The sequence below is a fragment of the Lepidochelys olivacea genome (genome assembly GCF_965140295.1).
Source record: "Lepidochelys olivacea isolate rLepOli2 genome assembly, chromosome: 1".
In the NCBI taxonomy this organism is placed as follows: domain Eukaryota; kingdom Metazoa; phylum Chordata; order Testudines; family Cheloniidae; genus Lepidochelys; species Lepidochelys olivacea.
This window is the reverse complement of record NC_140411.1, coordinates 216051869-216073783: the sequence shown is the minus strand read 5'-3', so window position 1 is coordinate 216073783 and position 21915 is coordinate 216051869. Positions and strand designations below refer to the sequence as shown.

At 46.7% G+C, this 21915-nt stretch overlaps 1 protein-coding gene across 4 annotated transcripts; it reads right to left on the bottom strand.

The window, feature by feature from the left end:
- Positions 1-251: 251 nt before the first annotated feature.
- On the bottom strand, positions 252-20574 carry LOC311517240 (uncharacterized protein). 4 transcript variants are annotated; one of them, XM_084621918.1, is made up of 14 exons: positions 20392-20574; positions 17990-18034; positions 14436-14480; positions 13150-13194; positions 12803-12847; positions 9456-9500; positions 9284-9328; positions 8699-8734; positions 8106-8150; positions 6099-6146; positions 5021-5068; positions 4156-4203; positions 2949-2996; positions 252-2416 (listed from the first exon to the last, which is right to left on the bottom strand). In XM_084621918.1, coding segments are annotated over exons 1-14 (615 nt in total). In that variant the 5' UTR covers positions 20462-20574; the 3' UTR covers positions 252-2414. The 4 variants fall into 4 exon arrangements, with proteins under 4 accessions (XP_084478044.1, XP_084478045.1, XP_084478046.1 ...); XM_084621919.1 differs by lacking the exon at positions 8699-8734; XM_084621920.1 differs by lacking the exon at positions 14436-14480.
- Between the last annotated feature and the right edge of the window lie 1341 nt (positions 20575-21915).

Sequence of the window (21915 nt, the reverse complement as noted above, 5' to 3'; positions counted from 1 at the left end):
AGGGTTAGGGTGAATGAAAGGAATTATTAAATTAATATGTTTTAAAATTATGTATGATGCCAATTTATTAACACAAAGTTATAGTAAAAGGTTATAAATAAGGGGGAAGGCCAATCTGGCATAAAATAGTAGCAGGATGGTGAATCTGTTCTAGGAAATGATTCTTAGCATCCAGCAGAAAGCTGAACATGGAAGAGATATGCAGTGTAAACAGTGCATGTCACACACTCATTAATTTCATTGTGGTATATTTATTATTTAAACAGAGCTTACTGCAGACATGGGGAAACAAAACTTATGTCTGTGATAGAAAGAAAAAATAGCAACTCTGAGCATTTTCAGATATAATTGCTGTACAACAAATGCACTTCACCTCTGACACAGATCTAGCGGGTCCAGCCAAGCTCATCCTTCAACACTGACCTATATAGTCCATCACCAGTTCAGCTCCAGCCACCTCTTCTGTCTTTGCAGATGATCACCCTCTTCAAGATGATACTTAACAACTTTCATCCAAGCTGCTCAGAGTGAGGTTGGCAAATGTTATTGTCCCCATTTTATAGACTAGGAATCAGAGCAGGTAAGGGCCTGAATTTCACAGAGTGGCCAACTTTCTGATTGCAGAAAACCAAACACCCTTGCCCTCCCCTTCCCCCGAGACCCCGCACCTGCTCACTCCATCTCCCCTCCCTCCGTTGCTCGCTCTATCCCCCACACCCCCTCGCTTGCTTGCTCTTTTTCACTGGGCTGGGGCAGGGGGTACGGGAGGGGTAGCGGGCTCCAAGAGGTAGTTTGGGTGTGGTAGTGGTCTCAGGGCTGGGGCATGGGGTTGGGGCGCAGGAGGGGGTGTGGGCTACAGGCAGCACTTACTTCAGGCGACTCCCAGAAGTGGTCAGCATGTCTCTCTGGTTCCTAGGCAGAGGTGCAGCCAAGCAGCTCCGCAAACTGTCCCAGTCCGCAGGTGCTACCCCCACAGCTCCCACTGGCTGTGGTTTCTGGCCAATAGGAGCTGTGGAACTGGTGCTCGGAGCCCCCTGGCTGCCCCTGCGCCTAGGAGTGGGAGCGACATGCCAGCTGCTTCCAGGATCCGCGCAGAGACAGGCAGGGAGCCTGCTTTAGCCCCTCTGTGCCACTGACTGGACTTTTAACAGCCCAGACAGTGGTGCTGACCGGAGTCGCCAGGGTCCCTTTTCGACTGGGCGTTTCGGTAAAAAAACGTACACCTGGCAACCCTACCCACAAGTTGAGCTGCAGTTTTTGGAGCTCAGTATCTCTGAAAACAAGGCCAAATTGATTTGCCCAAGGTCATACAGCATGCCCGTGGCAGATCTCGGCTCCCAGAAATGACAGCAGAACTCAGAAATCCACACTTGCAGCCCTCCCCTCACCCCCCAACTCTAATCACCAGACAACAGTGGCACTCATTTGACAGAAATACACAGGTTCTTATCACCTTTAAATCCAGTTGCTTACTCCCATAAGGCCCTGAAGATGATGTCCTCACAGCATTCCCCTATCCACTTTTGTTCTTTCGCCAACCCCAAAGGAAACGAAAAAACACACACCATCTTATCCCCACCCCTCACTCTGTGATGACTGAGCTCCCACCTACAGCCTTTGGTCCTGCCTCTCTTCCTGGAGCCACTCTGAACCACATGCCTACCAGTTCCTGCTCACTCCCGTACTGTTCTCCTAATACAACGTAGCTCCCTCTCTGCAGAGATAGCAGCCAGGAACCAGCAGCAGGGGCAAGCAAATCATACTAGGAATTCAGGCCTGGTAAATCATGGAAAAAGGCAGGTCAGGACATTATCCTCCTTGCAAGAGTCCTAACACAACCTGTCTATCAGTGGCCAGAAATGTTTCCTCCCCACAGTACCTCCCAGTGGCCACCCAAAAGCCTTAGCTATTAGCCTGTCCCCAGGTTCCATCCACCAGATGACCAGCCAGTTTTTTAAAGGGTTAAAGGCAACGGTTTATGTATAAAATCTTATAACTATAACTGTCCTTTCACATCTTGGGAATCAGCACTGAGGATTCTGGTGGCCTATGTGAGGCTGTGAATAGCTATGAGTGAAGGTGCAATCAGAGCCCCTAAGTCTGGAGGAGTTTGGGTTGAACAGCTGTTTGTGACCTGCAGGAGGTCTCATCTTCTTTATATTCCTGGGAACAAAATGGGGATGGGACTAAAACTCAGGAGGTGCCTTTTTTCCACCCTGTTAATAAATTATAAAACACAAATAGGAATCAAAGTACCACAGAATGCAAAATACCTCTAGGAATTTAACAGCAATATCCTACAAAACTAAACCTAAATGCTATGTAGTTCTAAGACTCAAATGTTTCTGTGATAAAGCTGATGTCACTGGGAGGTGAGTTATGCCTCTTCAGTCTCGATTTATTTGTGCATCATATTCTAAAGAGAAAGAGAAGAAAGAAGTAAAGTTCTACTGAATTACGAAATTTTGAGGAATCCCCCCAGTATGAAATAAGAATCAACGTTAGGGTCACAAAGAGATTAATCTATGTCTTCACAGAGCTGTGGATTTCTCAGTCACATCTCCATTATGGTCCCATTTATTGATTATAGGATGCTCTAAAAGGTTTGTAGATACTATGGTGATGGGCACTATTATAAAAACCTGGCTAGATAGATTACATTTATGTGACTGATTTTGGGTGCCTCCATTCTGAGGTTCCTATATTGACTAATCTAATTGCCTCCATTTGGGACCCAAAATTTTATGGTTCCTTTTGAAAATGTTGGCCTTAATGTCTCATGGAAAGGGGACAATGTGTCCCTTTGGTTAGCACAGAATCCTAGAATGTAGGGTTCATGCACAGAGAGGAATTAGGGTATCATTTGTTCAGGGAATGGTGGGGGAAGACTTTGTTAGTAAAATGGGAAAGAGCATTGGAGGCTAAGGGGAAGAGCAGGATTTACTCACAGGGTTGATCTTCACTTCCCACATTACCCTGGGGGTTGCTGGATCCCTCTGTAACGAGAAAACCAAACAGTCACCTCTCTGGGATTCTCCTCACCAAAGGCTGTAGTGAGAAATTCAACGGTATGGATCAGCCGAACAGGACACTGTCGTGCCTGGGGAAGTGGGTGGAAATGAGAAGAGGCCTGCGAGGAGACTACTGTGACCCAAGGGTAGAGGATGGAAAAAAGGGATGCCCCAAAAAAGGCTAGAAAGGACTTTTTAGCTTACAGCAGTTATGATTTCCCATCTGCTTGGAAGAAGAAGCCATGCAAGGATGCAGCTAGGAAGATTCTAACCCAGGGTGGGCAAACTTTTTGGACCGAGGGCCACATCAGGATTGAAAAACTGTATGGAGGGCCAGGTAGGGAAGGCTGTTCCTCCCGAAACACCCTGGCCCCCGTCCCCTATCTGCCCCCTCCCACTTCCCACCCCATGACTGCCACCCTCAGAACCCCTGACCTATCCAACCCCCCCTGCTCCTTGTCCCCTGACTGCCCACTCCTGGTACCCCCCGCCCCTAACTGCCCCCCCCTGGGATCCCACCCCCTATCCAACCCCTCCTGCTCCCTGTCCCCTGACTGCCCCGATTTCTAAACACACCCCTGCTCCCTGACAGGCCCTCTGGGACTCCCAGGCCTATCCAACCCCCCCTGCTCCCTGTCCCCGACTGCCCCCTGGAACTCCCTACCCCTTATCCAACCCCCCCACTCCCTGCCCCCTTACCATGCCACTCAGAGCAGCAGGAGCTTGCAGCCCTGCTGGAGCCAGCCATGCCACCGCGCTGCCCGGCAGAAGCTTGCAGCCCTGCTGCCCAGAGCGCTAGTGGCGTGGGGAACTGAGGCAGTGGGGGAGGGGGAACAACAGGGGAGGGGACGAGGGCTAGCCTCCCGAGCTGGGAGCTCATGCGCCAGGTAGGATGGTCCCGCAGGCCAGATGTGACCCACGGGCTGTAGTTTGCCCACCTCTGTTCTAACCCATCCAAGGATGCCACAACCCCTGCCTCTCTCTTTCCATCCAACCAAATCAACCTCAGAAGTACAGAGAACCTCAAATTCAGTCCATTGGATCCCAAATAACCTCCGACTAGGGACTGTTTATCTGGACAACACCAGAGCAGTGCAACTTGTGTTATGGAGGTGAAAAAAGGAGACCAGAAACCAAAACTCACGCGCTCCCTCAGTCACAGATTCTCCATTCAAACTGGTGCTGGGTTCAGCTGCAGAAAACAAGAACATTTAAATATCAGGAAAATCCATAGGGTCAGTTCCTCAGAATGAACCTCTTTACGATTTATTGGGCCACTTTTCTCACTAGCTATGGCCTTTCTTCAATTTATAATGAGGTTCTCTGAGGACAATACAGTGCAAAGTGCTGGACAAAACTGAGGGGCATCAACAGAGCAGTGTGAAAAGCCCAGGACTGGGACACTAGGCATCCTGCAAGTCAGAACTATGGTGCATTTGCAGAGTTGTAGGAACAGCAGGATAGAGTCAGGACTAAAATGGCAGGGATTGCATCAAGTGAGGTTGAGGTGCACTGGTAGCAACCTGTGCTTGTGACTCATATGGCTCCTGTAGATATTATCAACATCTCGCTTTATGATATGCTGTTAATGAGCTGCATTTTTCTGAATCTAAATCAGAATCTTGTGATAAGTTTATAGGTTCTGTTGACTTATGATTATTATTTGACATATCACATGTATTACTGTAGCACTTAGGAGCCCCAGTCATGCACCAGGATCCCACTGTGCTAGGCACTGTACAAACACAGAACAAAAAGGTGATCTCTACAATATTTTTCTAAATCCCAAATTTTGTGCCCTCTGTATATCTTGAATAAAAATACTGGGGCAAACTCTGAGTTGATGCCCCCTCAGGGCCAGGAAACCTTTGTGGTCTTTTACATTTCAACTGATGTTTATTGATCTTCAAAGAATAAAGGTAGATGGTGCCAGGACATCTGTTATGGGGAGTAATTTAGACAGAGACAACTGCAAACTAAATTAAAATAATGAAAAAGAGACTTCTTACATGTTCCATCCAGCGTATGTAGTTCAGTGGAGATGGTCCTGGAGTCATCTGTGTAAAGAACATCAAAATTATAGGGAAATGTATGGTTGCATTATTTTAAAGAAAAATTCTGTATAAAACCTCATAGGGCTGCAGGGCAGGATTCAGGGGCATTTTTCAGATCTGTTTGGGAAGCCCATGACTAGGGCAGCAAGGAGGATGCAAGGCAAGATTATGAGGCATTAGCAGACCTTGGCAAGCGCAGGACTGAATGCCAGTTAGCAGAACCCACAGAACTCTCTCCCAAAAATGTCAGGACCTGCTAACAGGGTTTTCCATGCAAACACTGCCAGTTTGTTATAGCAATCCACAAAGGGAAAAACTGAACTGGTGCCTTTTCTTTCCTTCTCACTGAAACACAAAAAGGGCCTCTGTGGTATGTTTTTTAGGGAGATTAGCCTCCACCCCCCTTGTGTTTATTAGAAATGCAGGTCCAGTCCAGACTGGAAGAATCTATGATGACTAGATAATTAGTAAAAACACAACACAAGAGTCAAGAGACTGAAAGCAGTGCAGCGGAGAGAAGGATTTTTTCAGTCAGATTGTTTACAACTTTGATTTTTATTATTTTTGCTTTGGTTAACGTTTATTTAACTCAAATAAGTAGAACACTCAGGAGAAAGGAAGTCTTTGTTAAAGACTGAACAACAGTCCCCCAGCTTTCACCTTCTATTATGTTATGGAAAGCCAACAATACACATCTCCTGAGAGCCCCAAGAATTCCTCTAGCCAAACTAGAGGAGACAAAACTTGAATTAATGCTAAGGATAAAAAAAGCAAGAAAAAAAAAAGGAAGACAAACAACCCTTTCTGCCCTCTTTATATCTCATAAATAAAGAAAAAGCTCACAAACCCAATTTTTAAAACATCATTTGTATGACACCTTTAAAATTTTCCACCTTAATCTCCTCTCCAGATCTCTTTGTGCTGTTGGATTCTATAAGGTGGCTCTTTTAGGGGAATGAGAGGTAGAATGAGCAACTTCGATAAAGACAATTACATATGGAAAAATAAAACAATGAATGTAAAGGGAACTCACTGGCTGTTCCAGTTGAATAGGCTTCATTTGTGAGGGTGCTGGATTCAACTATGGAAGAAACAACAACAACTTTCTGGGAAAATCAAAAGATCTGTGCAAAACCTTGAAGACAAAACCCAATCCTATGTAAAACACACATATGTTTCAGGTTTCACTTTGCGGAAAAACTTGGGCCAGACCAGGGGCGGGCTGGGGGCAGTGGTGAGCTGGAGCCGGTTCCCACCGGTTCGCTAGAACTGGTTGTTAAATTTAGAAGCCCTTTTAGAACCGGTTGTTTTGCGAGGGACAACCAGTTCTAAAAGGGCTTTTAAATTTAATCGGCCAAAAGTGGCACCTTAGGCGCCGACTCCAAGGGGAAAATTTGGTGGGTGCAGAGCACCCACTGGCAGCTCCCCGCCCCACCCCACCCCTGGCCCCAGCTCACCTCCACTCCGCCTCCTTCCCTGAACGCGCCGCCCCGCTCTGCTTCTCCGCCCCCCTAGGCTTCCCACAAATCAGCTGTTTGTGCAGGAAGCTGGGGCGGGCTGAGAAGCAGGCGGCAGCTTCGCACTCAGGCCCACGGAGGCGGAGGTGAGCTGGGGCGGGAGGGCTCAAGGAGGGCCACCTGCTCCGCAGCAGGCAACCCCGAGGAGGGTTGTGCAGGGGAACTGTTCCTCACCCCAGCTCACCACCTCCACCCTCGGCCTGAGTGTTAAGCCACCACCTGCTTCTCAGCCCTCCCCGGCTTCCTGCTGAACAGCTGATTCGTGGGAAGCAGAGCGGGGCGGCGCGTTCAGGGACAGAGGTGGAGCGGAGGTGAGGTAAGCTGGGGCCGGGTGCGGGGTGGGGAGATGCCGGTGGGTGCTCTGCACCCACCAATTTTTCCCCGTGGGTGCTCCAGCCACGGAGCAACTGCGGATTTGGCGCCTAAGGCTCCACTTTTGATGTGATCAGTAGGGGGAGCAGTCGCTCCCCCTGCTCCCCCCTAGCTACGCTACTCTGCCCCTAGGAGCCAGAGGGACCTGCCAGTTGCTTCCTGGGAGCTGCCCCAGGTAAGCACCGCTGGGACTCCCCACCTCGCCCCCCGGCAGGTCCCTCTGGCTCTTAGGGGTGGGGTGGGCACCCACTACGGTGGGCCACGAGACCCGCCTGCCCAATTCTGGGGGCAGTCAGGGGACAGGGGAGGGGGGTGGATGGGGCAGGGGTCCTGGGAGGGGTCAAGGAATGCGGGCGGTTGGATGGGGTAGGAGTCCCGGGGGGTGGGGGTGGACAGCGACCCCCTTGTGGGGTGAGGAGGGAACTGGTTGTTAAGATTTTGGCAGCTCATCACTGACTGGGCGGAAAAAAGGGTATTCTATTTAAGTCCTGCCCATAATCTGAAACTCTGCCTACCTTCTCAGAGTAAATGGATGTTTGTTTAAAAGATGAGGAACGAGAAAGTTTAAAATGCTGAGTTTAAATTGCCATTATTAGGGTTCAGAGGTGAACAGTAAAATTCACACCTTTAAGAGCTTTGTGTGTGGCTGTCCAAAGCCTAAGGAAAACAGCACTGTACATGTTAAAATGATTTTATTTGCAACCAGAAAGGCTAGAAGATTTTTTTTTAATGGAAACAAATTCTGCAGAAACTGATGGGACCATCTGAGAAGTATTGATGCTGGGAGCCACTAAGCAAGCCAATCCCAGACTCAGGTTTTTTAAAAGGTTTGAATAAGTTTAATAACAAGTCATTGTGATTTATGGTCTCAGGTGGAATTTAGTAATTTTTCATCAGAGCTGTGGAAGAAGAAAGAAGGCTCCAGGGACAGAGGATGCTGTAGGGCTGGACTAATGGGCAGTGGCAGAGCTGTGTGGGGAGCCCAGGATTGGTATAGCAAGGGGTGCTGCAGGGCAGGATTGAATTACAATGGCAATACTCTTGGAGGGAGGGAGAACAGGAGTTAATAGGAATAAGGGTCTTTGATAGCAAAAAGAGAAAAACAGGGAACTGTGATAACAAAGTAACAAAAAAATGCAGGAGTGACTTACGGTACTCACTCCACAGATCTCCACTCCCACTGGTGCTGGATTCCTCTAGAAAAGAAACAACAGGGTATATAGAAGAGAGATAGTTGATTTACCCTAAAATTGCTCCAGATATATAGGTGCCTCTGCCCAGCAGGTGATCCTACACATCAATGTAACTAAGTTAGAGAACACACGAATACTGGGAAATACCCAGCTGAGACCTTCCCCAAAGTTTCTTCCAGAGTAAAGCTGCTCAACTAAAGAAAAAAGAAATTGGTAAATAAATGGGCAGGCATCATTCTGTTGCTATATATAGTGGCATATTCACAAGGATTCTGATGTCTACTGGGGATTTGTTAAAATGTTCACAAAACCTGGCCACTTCAGGAATGTAACACAAATTTGTCTAAAAATGCTGTTTGTTAGTCTGAATTCTTCTCTTTTAAATGTTTTAGCCATTCAGTTAAGGAGCAGAAACAATACCATGAGGCGATCAATCACATCTCACAGATGGCTACAAATGGTTCATCTGTCAAGCTATAAAAGCCTTGTATGGCTCACCACAAGGACAAAATCAGACATGAAAAAAATATATGCAATCAAAGGACACTCACTGAACTCTTCTCCAGTCACAAAAGAGGTAGGTTCAGCTAGAGAAAAAGAAACACATCATATGCATATCAGCTAAGAGAGTTGATTAATGCCACTCTCTTCAGTCGAATTTTTCATAGTTCGGTGGCCCTCATCATCCGTTTATACTGATTGCTATGGCCATCCAGAAGAGCTTGCAACTGGACCCAGAGGGAGAAGGGGACAGCTGCAGAGCTAGGTCGTAAGTTACAAGGAGTAACAGGAGCAGCTGTGGGTCAAATTGAGGGACATTGGCAGAGGCCTCTGAAGATCCCAAGGCTTGAATAGCAGGGGGACTGCTGGGCAGAATTGGAAGGCAGACGCAGAGCTGTGTGGGGAGTCCAGAACTGGAATAGTGGGAGGTGCTGTGCAGGATTTAGGGACATTGGTAGAGCTGTGTGGGTGTCTCAGAATGGAAATAACAGGCGGTATAGTGGCAGGACTGAGAGGCACCGGTAGAGTTGTGTGCATCAGTTCCCACAAAAGGTCCCGTGCAGCACTGCCACCTCCATTGTGAACAGTAAAGAAATAATGATAGCAAAGTAATAGGAAAAACAAAATTAACCTACCAGTTCCAGTCTTGTATTCTCCACTCAGACTGGTTATAGGGTCCTCTAGAAAAGCAGCATAAAACAACATCCAAATATTGGAAAATTCAAAGAACAGATAACGAATCTTAATGAATTTCTCCATGATTAGATTTGGAATGACATGGGACATTGCAGATTGAGATTGACTCACCTGTAGCCTCTAAGGTTGACTCTTCAGTGTAAAATGTGGTTATATCTAGAGAAAGCCAACACAAAAGATCAATTAGTTGCTTTCAAGAAATTCTCTTCTCATCTCTCTGCCTGCTAAGGTTAAAGTGTGGTTAGACTGAAAATCACACCTTGGAAAATGACCTTGTGTGAGTCTCACATATATTTCCTCTGACTGTGAGAACTTGTTGGGAATTTTCAGTGTGTAAGAGATTTTCAGTGGAAAATGCAGATTCATCAAGCAAGAAACTTTCCTCACAGGAAAGCACTGTGAGTTAAACCTGCTTTCGTAGAGCACAGTAAGGAAAGCGCTGCCGTCTGTCCATACTGACAGCTGACAGCGCACTGGCGTGGCCACATTTGTGGCACTTGCAGCAGCATTGGGAGTGGTGCATTATGGGAAGCTATCCCAGCATGCAAGTGACTGCAATGTGCTTTTCAAATGGGGAGGGTGGGGTGGAGTGTGACAGGGCATGTGTTGTGTGTATGTGGGGGGTGAAAGAGTGGGTTTTTGGCAGGCTAAGAGCATGTCAGCATGCTGTCTTGTAAGTTCAGACAGCAGCAGACCTCCCACTCCCTCCCCCTGCCTCTGTCTCTCACACACAGCATTTCACACTAAGTCTCAGAGCACATAAGCAGCCGGCTGTCAAACGGAGCTTTCAAATGTCTTATTCACATTCCTACAGCAAGTTCAAAACAATGAGAAGAGTGGCCACTTGACTTAAGGGGATTATGGGATGTTGCCGGAGGCTGATCAGAGCGCAGTAATGCAACACCTTGTCCACACTGGAGCCATGGCGCTCCAGCAGGGGCGCAACTAACGTTATTCCACTCGCCGAGGTGGAGTACCAGCAGCGCTGTAGCTGTGGAGTCAGAGCGCTCTACATGCCTTGCCAGCATGGACGGGGAGTGAGCTATGGCGCCCGGGGCTCCTTTATTGCGCTGTAACTCACAAGTGTAGCCAAGGCCACAAAAGGGATGGCTTCAATAAAACTCTCACTGGGAAAGTTTCTCAGCTCCAGGGTGAAATTCCTCGTCAGAGAGGTACCCACGCTCTAATAGTCTGCTGATTATTGTACTCACCGAGCATGCAAGTTACACTGGAAAGGCAGGTTCAAGCTCTTGTTATGTTTAGGTGGAACTGGGAACTTGAACGCAAACTGCCTAACTTATGGGCAAATGCCCTAACCATTGGGCTACAGAGCATGTGTTCCACTACAGGTAAATAAATGAATATTCATTAGTCCAGAAAGAGTGAGAAACTGACTCTCTATCCTAGTTGTTAGGGCCTAATTGTTAGTTGTTAGGGCACTCTCCTGGGATGCAGGGGACTTATTTCAAGTCCAGCTAAGGCAGAGCAGGAAATTGAAGAAGCTGGTTGTCCTATGTCCCCGGTGAATGCCATAATTACTTGACTGTTTGGTGGTCTGCCAGTGTTTTTTGTGAAAAATATAAAAAATCTTGATTCCATCCCACAGTGGAACAGGACATTTTTGAAATTGTGAGAATTGTCATGGATTGGGAACAATATCTCCTGTCTAGCTCTGGTTGCTTAAGTCTAATTTTTTCTAACTACTCATGCTGCAAACTGGGATCTGGAAATCTAGATGTGTTCTTGCTGCATCATATCAATTATTAGAGGTTCTACATCTGAATTTAGCTGAAAATTTGCTGACGATGCACGAGACAGAATGGACTCCAGCCTTCTCTCCCAAGACTGCAGTTTCTGCTGCAGCATTAACCACAGCAAACACTTGTTTCTGTCAATAAAATCAAGCTGACTGACTACTTCTCAGTGACTCATTTATTCAGCAAATTAAGCCTCTTTGTTCATAAATTGTCCATGAGCAGTTTAGGATTTTCTTAAATATATTTATTATTAGATGAATAATAATAATTCACTGTTAATCATTCTGAAAATTAGTCTCTAGATTTAATATTTGAAATGTAAACTGTGTTGGTTAACTTTCATTGGACACAGAGGTCACATGGCATTGTTTCTCTTCTCTGACTGGATAAGTGTAATTCTTAGAATCAATGTATTTTGCAGATGTTTGCAATTATGAGTTTTAAATTTTGCTTTCTGTAGATATTCTCTAATATGTCCTTAAAATTTTCTGTTTCCATTAACATGCCTATAGCATAGCCTTGGAAAGTAAATACATTAGAAGTGTGAACACAGCTGAACAAAATTCCATTTTTTTCACAGTTAATACTGGCGAAAATGTTTTGTAACATTTGCTCTTGTTCTAATAGATGGGACTCAAAATGCACATGGAGCAAGTAAATTGAGTAACAAGGTGTTATTTATAAAAAGCCACATTTCTGGTGGAACTTTAAGCTGTAGAGTGCACTGAGATAAAACAAAAGGAAAAATTATATATGCTAGCCACCAGTTCAATGTGCAGTGTAGGGTTAACAACTTTTTAATCGCACAAAACCAAACTACCCTGCCCCACCCCCTGCTCTGACCCTTCTCCAAGTCCCTGCCCCCGCTCGCTCCATCCTTCCTCCTTCTGTCACTCGCTCTCCCCCACCCTCACTCACTTTCACCAGGATGGGGCACGGGGTTGTGGTGTGGACTCTGGGGTAGGGCTGGGGATGAGGGGCTTGGGTTGCAGGAGGGGGCTCTGGGCTGGGGTTGGTGTATGGGGGAAAGTGAGGGTTCTGACTGGGGGTGTGGTCTCTGGTCTGGGGCTCAAGGCTGGGGGTGTGTTGGGTGCGGGCTCCAGGAAGGAGTTTGAGTGTGAGAAGGGACTCCGGGCTGGGGTAGGGGGTTGGGATGCGGGAGGGAGATGTGGGTCCTGGCGGTACTTACTGTGGCTGCCAGGTCCCTGTTGCCTCTAGGTGCATGGGTGGCCAGGGCGGCTCCATGCGCTGCCCCCACCGTGAGTCCCAGCTCCGCAGCTCCCATTAGCCAGGAGCTGTGGGGGTGGCGCCTGCAGGCGCAAGGGCAGTGCGTAGAGCCTTCCTGGCCACCTCTGCGCCTAGGGGCTTGCAGGGATCTGGCAGCCGCTTCCGGGAGCCACGTCGAACCAGGGCAGGTAGAGAGCCCACCTTAGCCCTGGGCCCCTGCTGCACTGCAGACTGGACTTTTAACAGCCCAGTCAGCGGTGCCAACTGGAGTTGCCAGGGTCCCTTTTCGACCGGGCGTTCTGGTTGAAAATCGGACGGCTGGCAACTCTAGCGGTGGGTGTGGTTTCCAGGGAAAGAGGTGGAATCACCATCACTAAAAAATGTCAAGTTAATACTTGGTGTTGAACTGTTAGAGATGGTTTGGGCATTGGAGCTAGACAAACTTCTGAAGGTTCATTAAAGGAATGGACTCACCTTTTGGCTCTGCCGTTGTCTCCTCAGTGTAAGAAGTGGTGAAGTCTACAGAAACCAACAGCAGAAGGAAAACATTTTGAGGAACACGTGAGGGAAATTTGTTTTTTTTCCTGTTTTTTCTCAATGGATGGAGTTTGGGAGCACAGAAATGCAAGAAGATTTCAAATGGTCCTTTTTCTCATGGGGGATTTGGAGTACTCACTAGTTCATCTTTGTACAGGACTTGTAGTTCTGAATATCATTAATAGTGGAGTGGTTTAGGGACCTTAAGATACTTTCACTGGACTCAAGGACTTTCTGAGGTCTCTAGGAAACTAAATCATCTTGTTTTTCAAAAGGAGACTCACCAACTGTTTCTGCTGTTGCCTCTTCAGTATAAAATCTGGTGAAATCTGGTGAGATAAAGCAAGAGAGATAGAAAAATGTTAGACGCATTTGAGGGAAATGACTTGATTCCTTTTGATTACACCACCTTAATCAAACTGTTTTATATCCTAACGGAGTATTAGCAGGGATGAAATTGAAAAAAAGGGGAAATGCTGTCTCTGAAAATATTTAGAAACAGGGAGTTTTTATTAGACTGTGGATCAGTGTCCCCAAGGAAAGCTGTGGGAATTTCATTACTTGAGTCTCTTCGACAAGAAAAAGTCATGGAAAAGGTTGTGAGTTTGTCATGGAGGTCATGGAAGTCACGGATTCCGTGACTTTCTGGGACCTCCATGACTTCTGCAGCGGCCGGTGCGGCTGGCCCTGGGGGCTGCCTGAGCATCTTGGGTGGCCCACGGACCAGCTGCTAGAGCTGCTCCTGGGGCAGTCTCGGGCCACCGCACCCCCTTCACCAGCAGGAGTTTGGGTGTGAGAGGGGACTCAGGGCTGGGGCACGGGAGGGGGTGAGGGCTCTGAGGGGGCACTTACCTCAGGAGGGCTCCCTGGAAACGGCAACATCCCTCTTTCTCAGTTCCTAGGTGGAGGTGTGGCCAGGCAGCTCTGCATGCTGCCTCCACCTGCAGGCACCGCCCCCGCAGCTCCCATTGGATGCAGTTAATGGCCAATGGGAACTGGCGGTTGGGGCGGAGGCAGTGCGTAGAGCTGCCTGGCCATGCCTCCACCTAAGAGCTGAGGGAGAGGGATGTCACCGCTTCTGGGGAGGTGCTGAGCCAGGTAGGGAGCCTGCCAGCCCCGCCCCCCACCAGCACCAGTGGGGGTCCCGGGCCGTGCACTGCTGCCCGCCCCTCACCACAAGCAGGGGGTCCAGGGCTGCTCCTCACCCCCCAGCACCTGTGGTGCCCCCAGGCAACCTCCCCCCAAGATTTAGTCAGGGATATATAGTACAAGTCATAGACATGTCATGGGCCATGAATTTTTGTTTACTGCCCGTGACCTGTCCATGACTTTTACTAAAAGTACCTGTGACTAAAACATAGCCTTAGCCATGGATAATATATTGTATGGAACAATCCTGCATTAGCCAGGCTGGGGACTGAGAAGATGTGATCCAATACAATACATCTTTTCCATATCTAATTTTTAAGATATTGTGTTGCACCTCATGGTTGTTTGTGAAAGGCTCAGGAGTAAGATGGACAACAATCTGAGCAATTTAGAGGATAAATCAAAGAAAAACAATGCTCACCATTTGTCTGTGATGTTGTTTCCACTATGTAGGAAGTGGTGAAATCTGGGGACACCAATCATAAGAGATGAGGAAACTCTCAGACACTATTGAAACTGTAGGTCACCTTAGGGCTGTGATCTCATTGAATATCACAAAGAATTCAAAAAAGCCTGAGCAATATTTGGATAGGAGATCTCTGAGGGAGCTCATGAGCAAAGGTTGTAGAATCAGGCTTTCTGTGTTTCACAACTTACCCTCCCCACAGAAGAGTTGCCAGGATTCATTCATTAATGTTTATACAGTGCTTTGAGGACTTTAAGGTGAACATTTTCCAAAGTGGCTGCTGGTTTTGGATATTGGTCTTAGAAGCTCAGCAGGAGATACCCGAAAATAGAGGTTCCCAAGACAAGTGGCCACTTTTGAGAATTTGGCTGCAATTGCTGTCTGCTGTTCTGTCCAGTGTCTAAAGCACTTTGGGAGGAAAAGTGCTACATATAAAATATGTGCTTAAAGTGTGGTTTTACTCTGAAATGTGACTGTGTAAAAATGGCTCCTGTTTACCCAACAGGTCTGTTCCCTCTGTGTATTTCAAGGAATCCCTATTGAGGTTACAGGGACAAACCATCCCGATGTGTCAAAAGAATAGTAAATATGGCAGGCGACCAGTTTGGCTTAACGGTGAAATCCTTGTGGATCTTAAACATAAAAAAGAAGCTTACAAGAAGTGGAAGATTGGACAAATGACCAGGGAAGAGCATAAAAATATTGCTCGGGCAAATAGGAATGAAATCAGGAGGGCCAAATCACACCTGGAGCTGCAGCTAGCAAGAGATGTTAAGAGTAACAAGAAGGGTTTCTTCAGGTATGTTGGCAACAAGAAGAAAGCCAAGGAAAGTGTGGGCCCCTTACTGAATGGGGGAGGCAACCTAGTGACAGAGGATCTGGAAAAAGCTAATGTACTCAACGCTTTTTTTGCCTCTGTCTTCATGAACAAGGTCAGCTCCCAGACTGCTGTGCTGGGCATCACAACATGGGGAGTAGGTGGCCAGCCCTCTGTGGAGAAAGAGGTGGTTAGGGACTATTTAGAAAAGCTGGACGTGCACAAGTCCATGCGGCCGGACGCGTTGCATCCGAGAGTGCTAAAGGAATTGACGGCTGTGATTGCAGAGCCATTGGCCATTATCTTTGAAAACTCGTGGCGAATGGGGGAAGTCCCGGATGACTGGAAAAAGGCTAATGTTGTGCCAATCTTTAAAAAAGGGAAGAAGGAGGATCCTGGGAACTACAGGCCAGTCAGCCTCACCTCAGTCCCCGGAAAAATCATGGAGCAGGTCCTCAAGGAATCAATCCTGAAGCACTTACATGAGAGGAAAGTGATCAGGAACAGTCAGCATGGATTCACCAAGGGAAGGTCATGCCTGACTAATCTAATCGCCTTCTATGATGAGATTACTGGTTCTGTGGATGAAGGGAAAGCAGTGGATGTATTGTTTCTTGACTTTAGCAAAGGTTTTGACACGGTCTCCCACAGTATTCTTGTCAGCAAGTTAAAGAAGTATGGGCTGGATGAATGCACTATAAGGTGGGTAGAAAGTTGGCTAGATTGTCGGGCTCAATGGGTAGTGATCAATGGCTCCATGTCTAGTTGGCAGCCGGTATCAAGTGGAGTGCCCCAAGGGTCGGTCCTGGGGCCGGTTTTGTTCAATATCTTCATAAATGATCTGGAGGATGGTGTGGATTGCACTCTCAGCAAATTTGCGGATGATACTAAACTAGGAGGAGTGGTAGATACACTGGAGGGCAGGGATAGGATACAGAGGGACCTAGACAAATTGGAGGATTGGGCCAAAAGAAATCTGATGAGGTTCAACAAGGATAAGTGCAGGGTCCTGCACTTAGGACAGAAGAACCCAATGCACCGCTTCAGATTAGGGACCGAATGGCTAGGCAGCAGTTCTGTGGAAAAGGACCTAGGGGTGACAGTGGACAAGAAGCTGGATATGAGTCAACAGTGTGCCCTTGTTGCCAAGAAGGCCAATGGCATTTTGGGGTGTATAAGTAGGGGCATAGCCAGCAGATCGGGGGACGTGATCGTTCCCCTCTATTCGACATTGGTGAGGCCTCATCTGGAGTACTGTGTCCAGTTTTGGGCCCCACACTACAAGAAGGATGTGGATAAATTGGAGAGAGTCCAGCAGAGGGCAACAAAAATGATTAGGGGTCTGGAACACATGACTTATGAGGAGAGGCTGAGGGAACTGGGATTGTTTAGTCTGCAGAAGAGAAGAATGAGGGGGGATTTGATAGCTGCTTTCAACTACCTGAAGGAGGGTTCCAAAGAGGATGGTTCTAGACTATTCTCAGTGGTGGAAGAGGACAGGACAAGGAGTAATGGTCTCAAGTTGCAGTGGGGAGGTTTAGGTTGGATATTAGGAAAAACTTTTTCACTAAGAGGGTGGTGAAACACTGGAATGCGTTACCTAGGGAGGTGGTGGAATCTCCTTCCTTAAAAGTTTTTAAGGTCAGGCTTGACAAAGCCCTGGCTGGGATGATTTAATTGGGGATTGGTCCTGCTTTGAGCAGGGGGTTGGACTAGATGACCTTCTGGGGTCCCTTCCAACCCTAATATTCTGTGATTCTATTCTGAGTTCTACCTGCTGACTTTAGTGACTAACAGCTAGGTGGTTTTGCTCCTTTTATTCCTGTTAGCCTTGAAATGTGAATAGGGGTCATAGAATCATAGAATATCAGAGTTGGAAGGGACCTCAGGAGGTCATCTAGTCCAACCCCCTGCTCAAAGCAGGACCAATGCCACACTAAATCATCCCAGCCTCTCTCAGAGAGAGGGAGCTGGATTCTACTCCTTTGTGTGCATCATCAGTAGAATCGATGATCAAGTTTCAATCAGTTGGACCTGGGCAAGCCCACTGAAGATAAAGAAATTGGCTTAGTTGTCACTCAGGACAATAACTGGCCTGCAGAACCTGTATTAGCCGTTGATGGTGCATGATCAAATAAGAGCCCAGCTTGACAGTTAGAGAAAAGGACTTTTTAACCTGTAAATGGAGGCCATTTGATCTGGAGTCACTAAGACATTGACCATGGAGCCCCAAGGTGCCATTTATACACAACCACTTTTCAGAGCAGAAATGCATTTTCAGCATGTTAATTACACAAGATTTAAAAAGAGCTCAGTTAAGGCTCCTAGCACTAGAGCCACATTAGTGGCAGGCATGAGAGGAGGTGCGCTACAAGAGTGAAGGCTGGAGGTAGTATGCTAGCACTGGGCAGGAGCAGCCATAATGCCTCCTAGAACACCCTTACCAGTCACAATTCCTGCATCTTGAGAGAGGATATAGCTAGCTCTTCCTTTAGTGCTTTTGTCCCTTTGCACGTGAGCACAGAGCTGTGCCTCACACACTCCTCTGAGCCTGTCACTTGTACATAGGAGTTCTGGGTCTGTGCACCCTCCTTGTCCCATTCTAGAGCAACCATACCTTATAATGGATTAGGTATTAATAATGGATAAGGTATTAATAATGGATTATTAAGGTATTATAAGGCGGACTCACCAGTAGGACTTGCTGTTGTGTCATCACTGTAAGAAGTGACCATATCTAGGGACAACAACCATATATAATAATTAAACATCTCTCATGAGTTTGGGGTAATGAATTAATTCCTGTCAATTCTAATCCATACAGCAAGTGGCCTGGCTCTGAAAGACTCCAGTGCCCTATTGTGTCTGAAGGACCCACAGTCTGAGAAGTCCTCTGTCCAGAGAGGCATTGATCACTTGAGGGCTTTTTCCTTATCCCCACAAATGGCTACATTCTCCAATGTCCATGAGATGCTGAGATCTGCAGAATATTTCTGCAGTTGCACCCTGATATCCTGTGGGTTGCCTGCAACAGTGGGAGAAATAGTCATTTTCTTTCTGCAGTTTAGAAAAGAAAGAGGACTCAGCTACTGATGATGAATAATTCAAAGAGCTTCCCCTCCCCCACTGGCTGGCTTACAGGTGATTTGGGTTTGAGACAGTGGCTGGGGGAATGGAGATTGAAACAGTGTTCTTGTGGGGCGGGGGAGCAGCTCTAGGGGAGGCTGTGCTACTGCCTGAGGGCTCTGCCTGCATTGCTTGTGGGGTGTGTAATCATTAGAGAATATTGGGATGCAAGCCATAACCAAATAGCACAAAATTCTTGGATACTATTGCCAAGCGGTCCTTTAGTAATCCTCCTAGGACTTCCTAGCGGAAACAGTCACACAAGAAGAAATGAAGAATTTTTTCATCCTCTAGTAGCTGCTTGGCTCTTGGTAGCCTCTCTCTAGAAAAAAAAAATAATAATAACCCAACCATAAAGGAATGGTTCAAAAAACTATGGGAGGATGTGGTTATGGAAAAAATAACACACCAATTACATATCCAGCAAAACAGACAGAGGGCAGATAGACATTTAAATATTTGGTTACTTTTTATTCAATACTCAAAGCCCATTCACCTGCAAACAAAAACAAAAACCAAAAAAAAAAAAAAAAACAACAAAAAACCACCCAGATCTTTCTTTCTTCCTTTCTTCCTTTCTTTCTTGTTATATCTACATGGCTAGGATTTGTAAACTTGTTAAAGCTTCCAAAAAAAAAAAAAGTATGTTGGATTTTTAGACAATGGGGCCTCACCTCATCTCTTCAGATATCCCTGATGTCTCTTTGAAGGCTACCCTGCTTCCCTCCTTGCTCTCACTGTGCACCCACAATAGAGTTGTAGGAGCAGCTCATATGAACAGGGCTTGAGGATCAGGCCAACAAGCTTGATTTCTCTGCTAACATGACAGAACTCAGCCTTGGGTGACACCATTTGACAACCCCCTCATTCCCCCCCAGCAAACACACACTCTCAGCAGCAGAGAATCCATCTCACTTTTAGGAAATATAATGCACATGAGTCAACATAGGTAGGTTGTTATAATTAAATAGCATGCATTTTCTGAAAATGTTTGTGATGATAGAGAATTTAGGGATCATTTTAAAAATGAAGGTAATGAGGGGAAAATTGTAATTAGTTATAGCTAAACTACTGTGTCCCTCCTAGGGAACAGCAAAGGGGGCAAATGGGGCTCTTAAAATAAGAGTTGATGTGGTCTATTAGCTGAGGCACTAGAATAGCAGTCAGAACATTTGGATTCTATTCCTGAGTTGATCACAAATTGACTATGCCTTAACCCCTTTAAACCTCAGTTTACCTCTCTGTATACAGGGACAATTACTTCCCTACCTTTGTAAATTGCTTTGAGAGCTAGGTTGATAAAGTGCCAGATATTGTTGTTAAGTACCAGTGACTGGCACTTTAAATTAGTCGTTTTGTTACTAAATTTCTTAGCCTCCAGAGTATGCATTACAAAAGGGGATCTTTCCCTATGTGATCACAGTCTCAGTCAATGTCACATATCATTTCATTTGGCCAAGATGGGGTTAACAGATTCCCTAGATATGCGGAAATAACTTGTCCACAGTTCATACCAAATTAGGAGTCAGCAGAAAAGCTACCATGAAAAGGGCAATAGTTGTGAAACAATATACAAACTGTATACCTTTTTCTGATTCTCTCCATGCCTGTTTCTCCCATTCACTTTCTTTTCATATCCTTTCTCTTTTTGTCTGTTTTTCATATGCCTCTCCCCCCATCTCTCTGTCTGTGTGTGTGTCCTTATGCCCTTTATATATTTACACAAACACTTCCTCTCTCTCTCTCTCTTCTCTCTGGATCTCTGTCTTTCCCCATGAGTCGTGTGTGCGCCTCTGGGGGTGTGTGTGTGTATACAAGTGCATTCTATATCACTGTCCATTTCTGATTTGGTGGTAGGCTGACACCTATTGAATAGCCAAACATCTGACTGGGTGAGCATCTCTATCTGTCTCTCCCTCTGTGTGTCCATCTCTCTACCCGTGTCTGTTTATAAAGCATAAGAGTTACCTGGTATTTCTCTTGGGAAAGCCAGCACCAAAGCTAACAAGGTCGAGGTGAACAGGAACTTCTTCAGCATGGTTAGCAACTTGTGGGAAGTAAAAGCCACAGCAACGGATGAGAGCCAAAGACTGCAGCCAGTGTGCAGTTGAGGAGGTGTTCTGTCTCTACTTAAAACCTCTGGCCTTGGCAGGTAGCATCATTCCTGTTGGTCAGGGCCCCGCCCCTCCCAATATCAGGAAAGAACCTGATAGGGAAGTTGGGGGTGGGGGTCCGTGGGGTATGATAATTGCGGCTTGATGGCAGTAGCATGGGGGAGGGTAACAAAGGATGCCTCAAGGGAGTTCTAGGGAACCGTGCTGTTAAGCACCGTACTCAGTTTGCCTGTGGCAGGAGTGGCTCCCGAAACCACATTCCCACATTTGATGTGCACAGCAGGCAGTGGAAATCCCTGTTTTTCTCCTCAGTCACTGGTTTGCAAATGCAAAGCGGATTCAAGGTAAGTTGGGGGAGGGTCACTCACTGAGCGACTCACCTACATCTCCTGCATTATTATCCCCTTTAGAATTTGCATTCCACCTCTGGGAAAAGGAACGGGGTCACTTTCTGAAATGGAGGATTCTTTAGCTCACACAGGAAAAAACAGAACTGAAGCCCACTAAGGACAGGAATTGGGATACCCCGGGCTGTAGGCACGTCTGACACTAAGGCCAGTATTTTCAGAAGTGACCATTTATCTTCGATACTTCCATTTTTGGGCACCCCAAAATGACGTGCCTCAAGTGAGATGACACTTCTGAAAATTTTGGCCAAACAATTCTAGGCCCAGCATCTGCACTCACTGAATTCAATAGTAAAACTCCTCTTGATTCCACTGGGAACAAGTCCTTAAAGCGAAGTTCTACTCTTTAAAATCGGCCCCATCTTACTCAGCAGACCTGCTCCCTCGGCGTGTTCAGGGCTTATCTACACTTGCAGTGCTGCAGTGGTACAGCTGTGCTGCTGTCGTGCTCAGTGAAGACGCTGCTATGGTGGTGGGAGAGCTTCTCCCCCTCGTACTACCGCTGGCAGTAGCCAGGTCAACGGGAGAAGCCCCACATTGGCATAGCGCTGTCTACACTGGGAGTTAGGTCAGTATAACTGCGTCTGTCAATGACTTAGTTATATCGACATAAGTTTGTCGCGTAGACCAGGGCTTAGACTCAGAACAGTTGACTTTAGTGAAAAGAATAAGATTTTCCAGTTAATTGCTCCTGTTCACTCTGCAGAGCTGTCACAACTCAAAGTAGGGAGCTGGGCCCCAATCCCCAAAAGTATTTAGGTGCCTCAATCCCATTGATTTCCATGGGAATTAGGTGTCTATATACCTTTGAGGATCTGAGCCCTGAAGCCTATTCCTTCCTGTGCATCATCTACTGTAGTTTGCTAAGTTCCTGTGCAAAGTCATAGGCTGTGTCTACAATGGGGAATCTTACTATGGTTACCATTCTTGCTAATATTGTTTCTAACTTTGACAAAACCTGTATTTCTTGT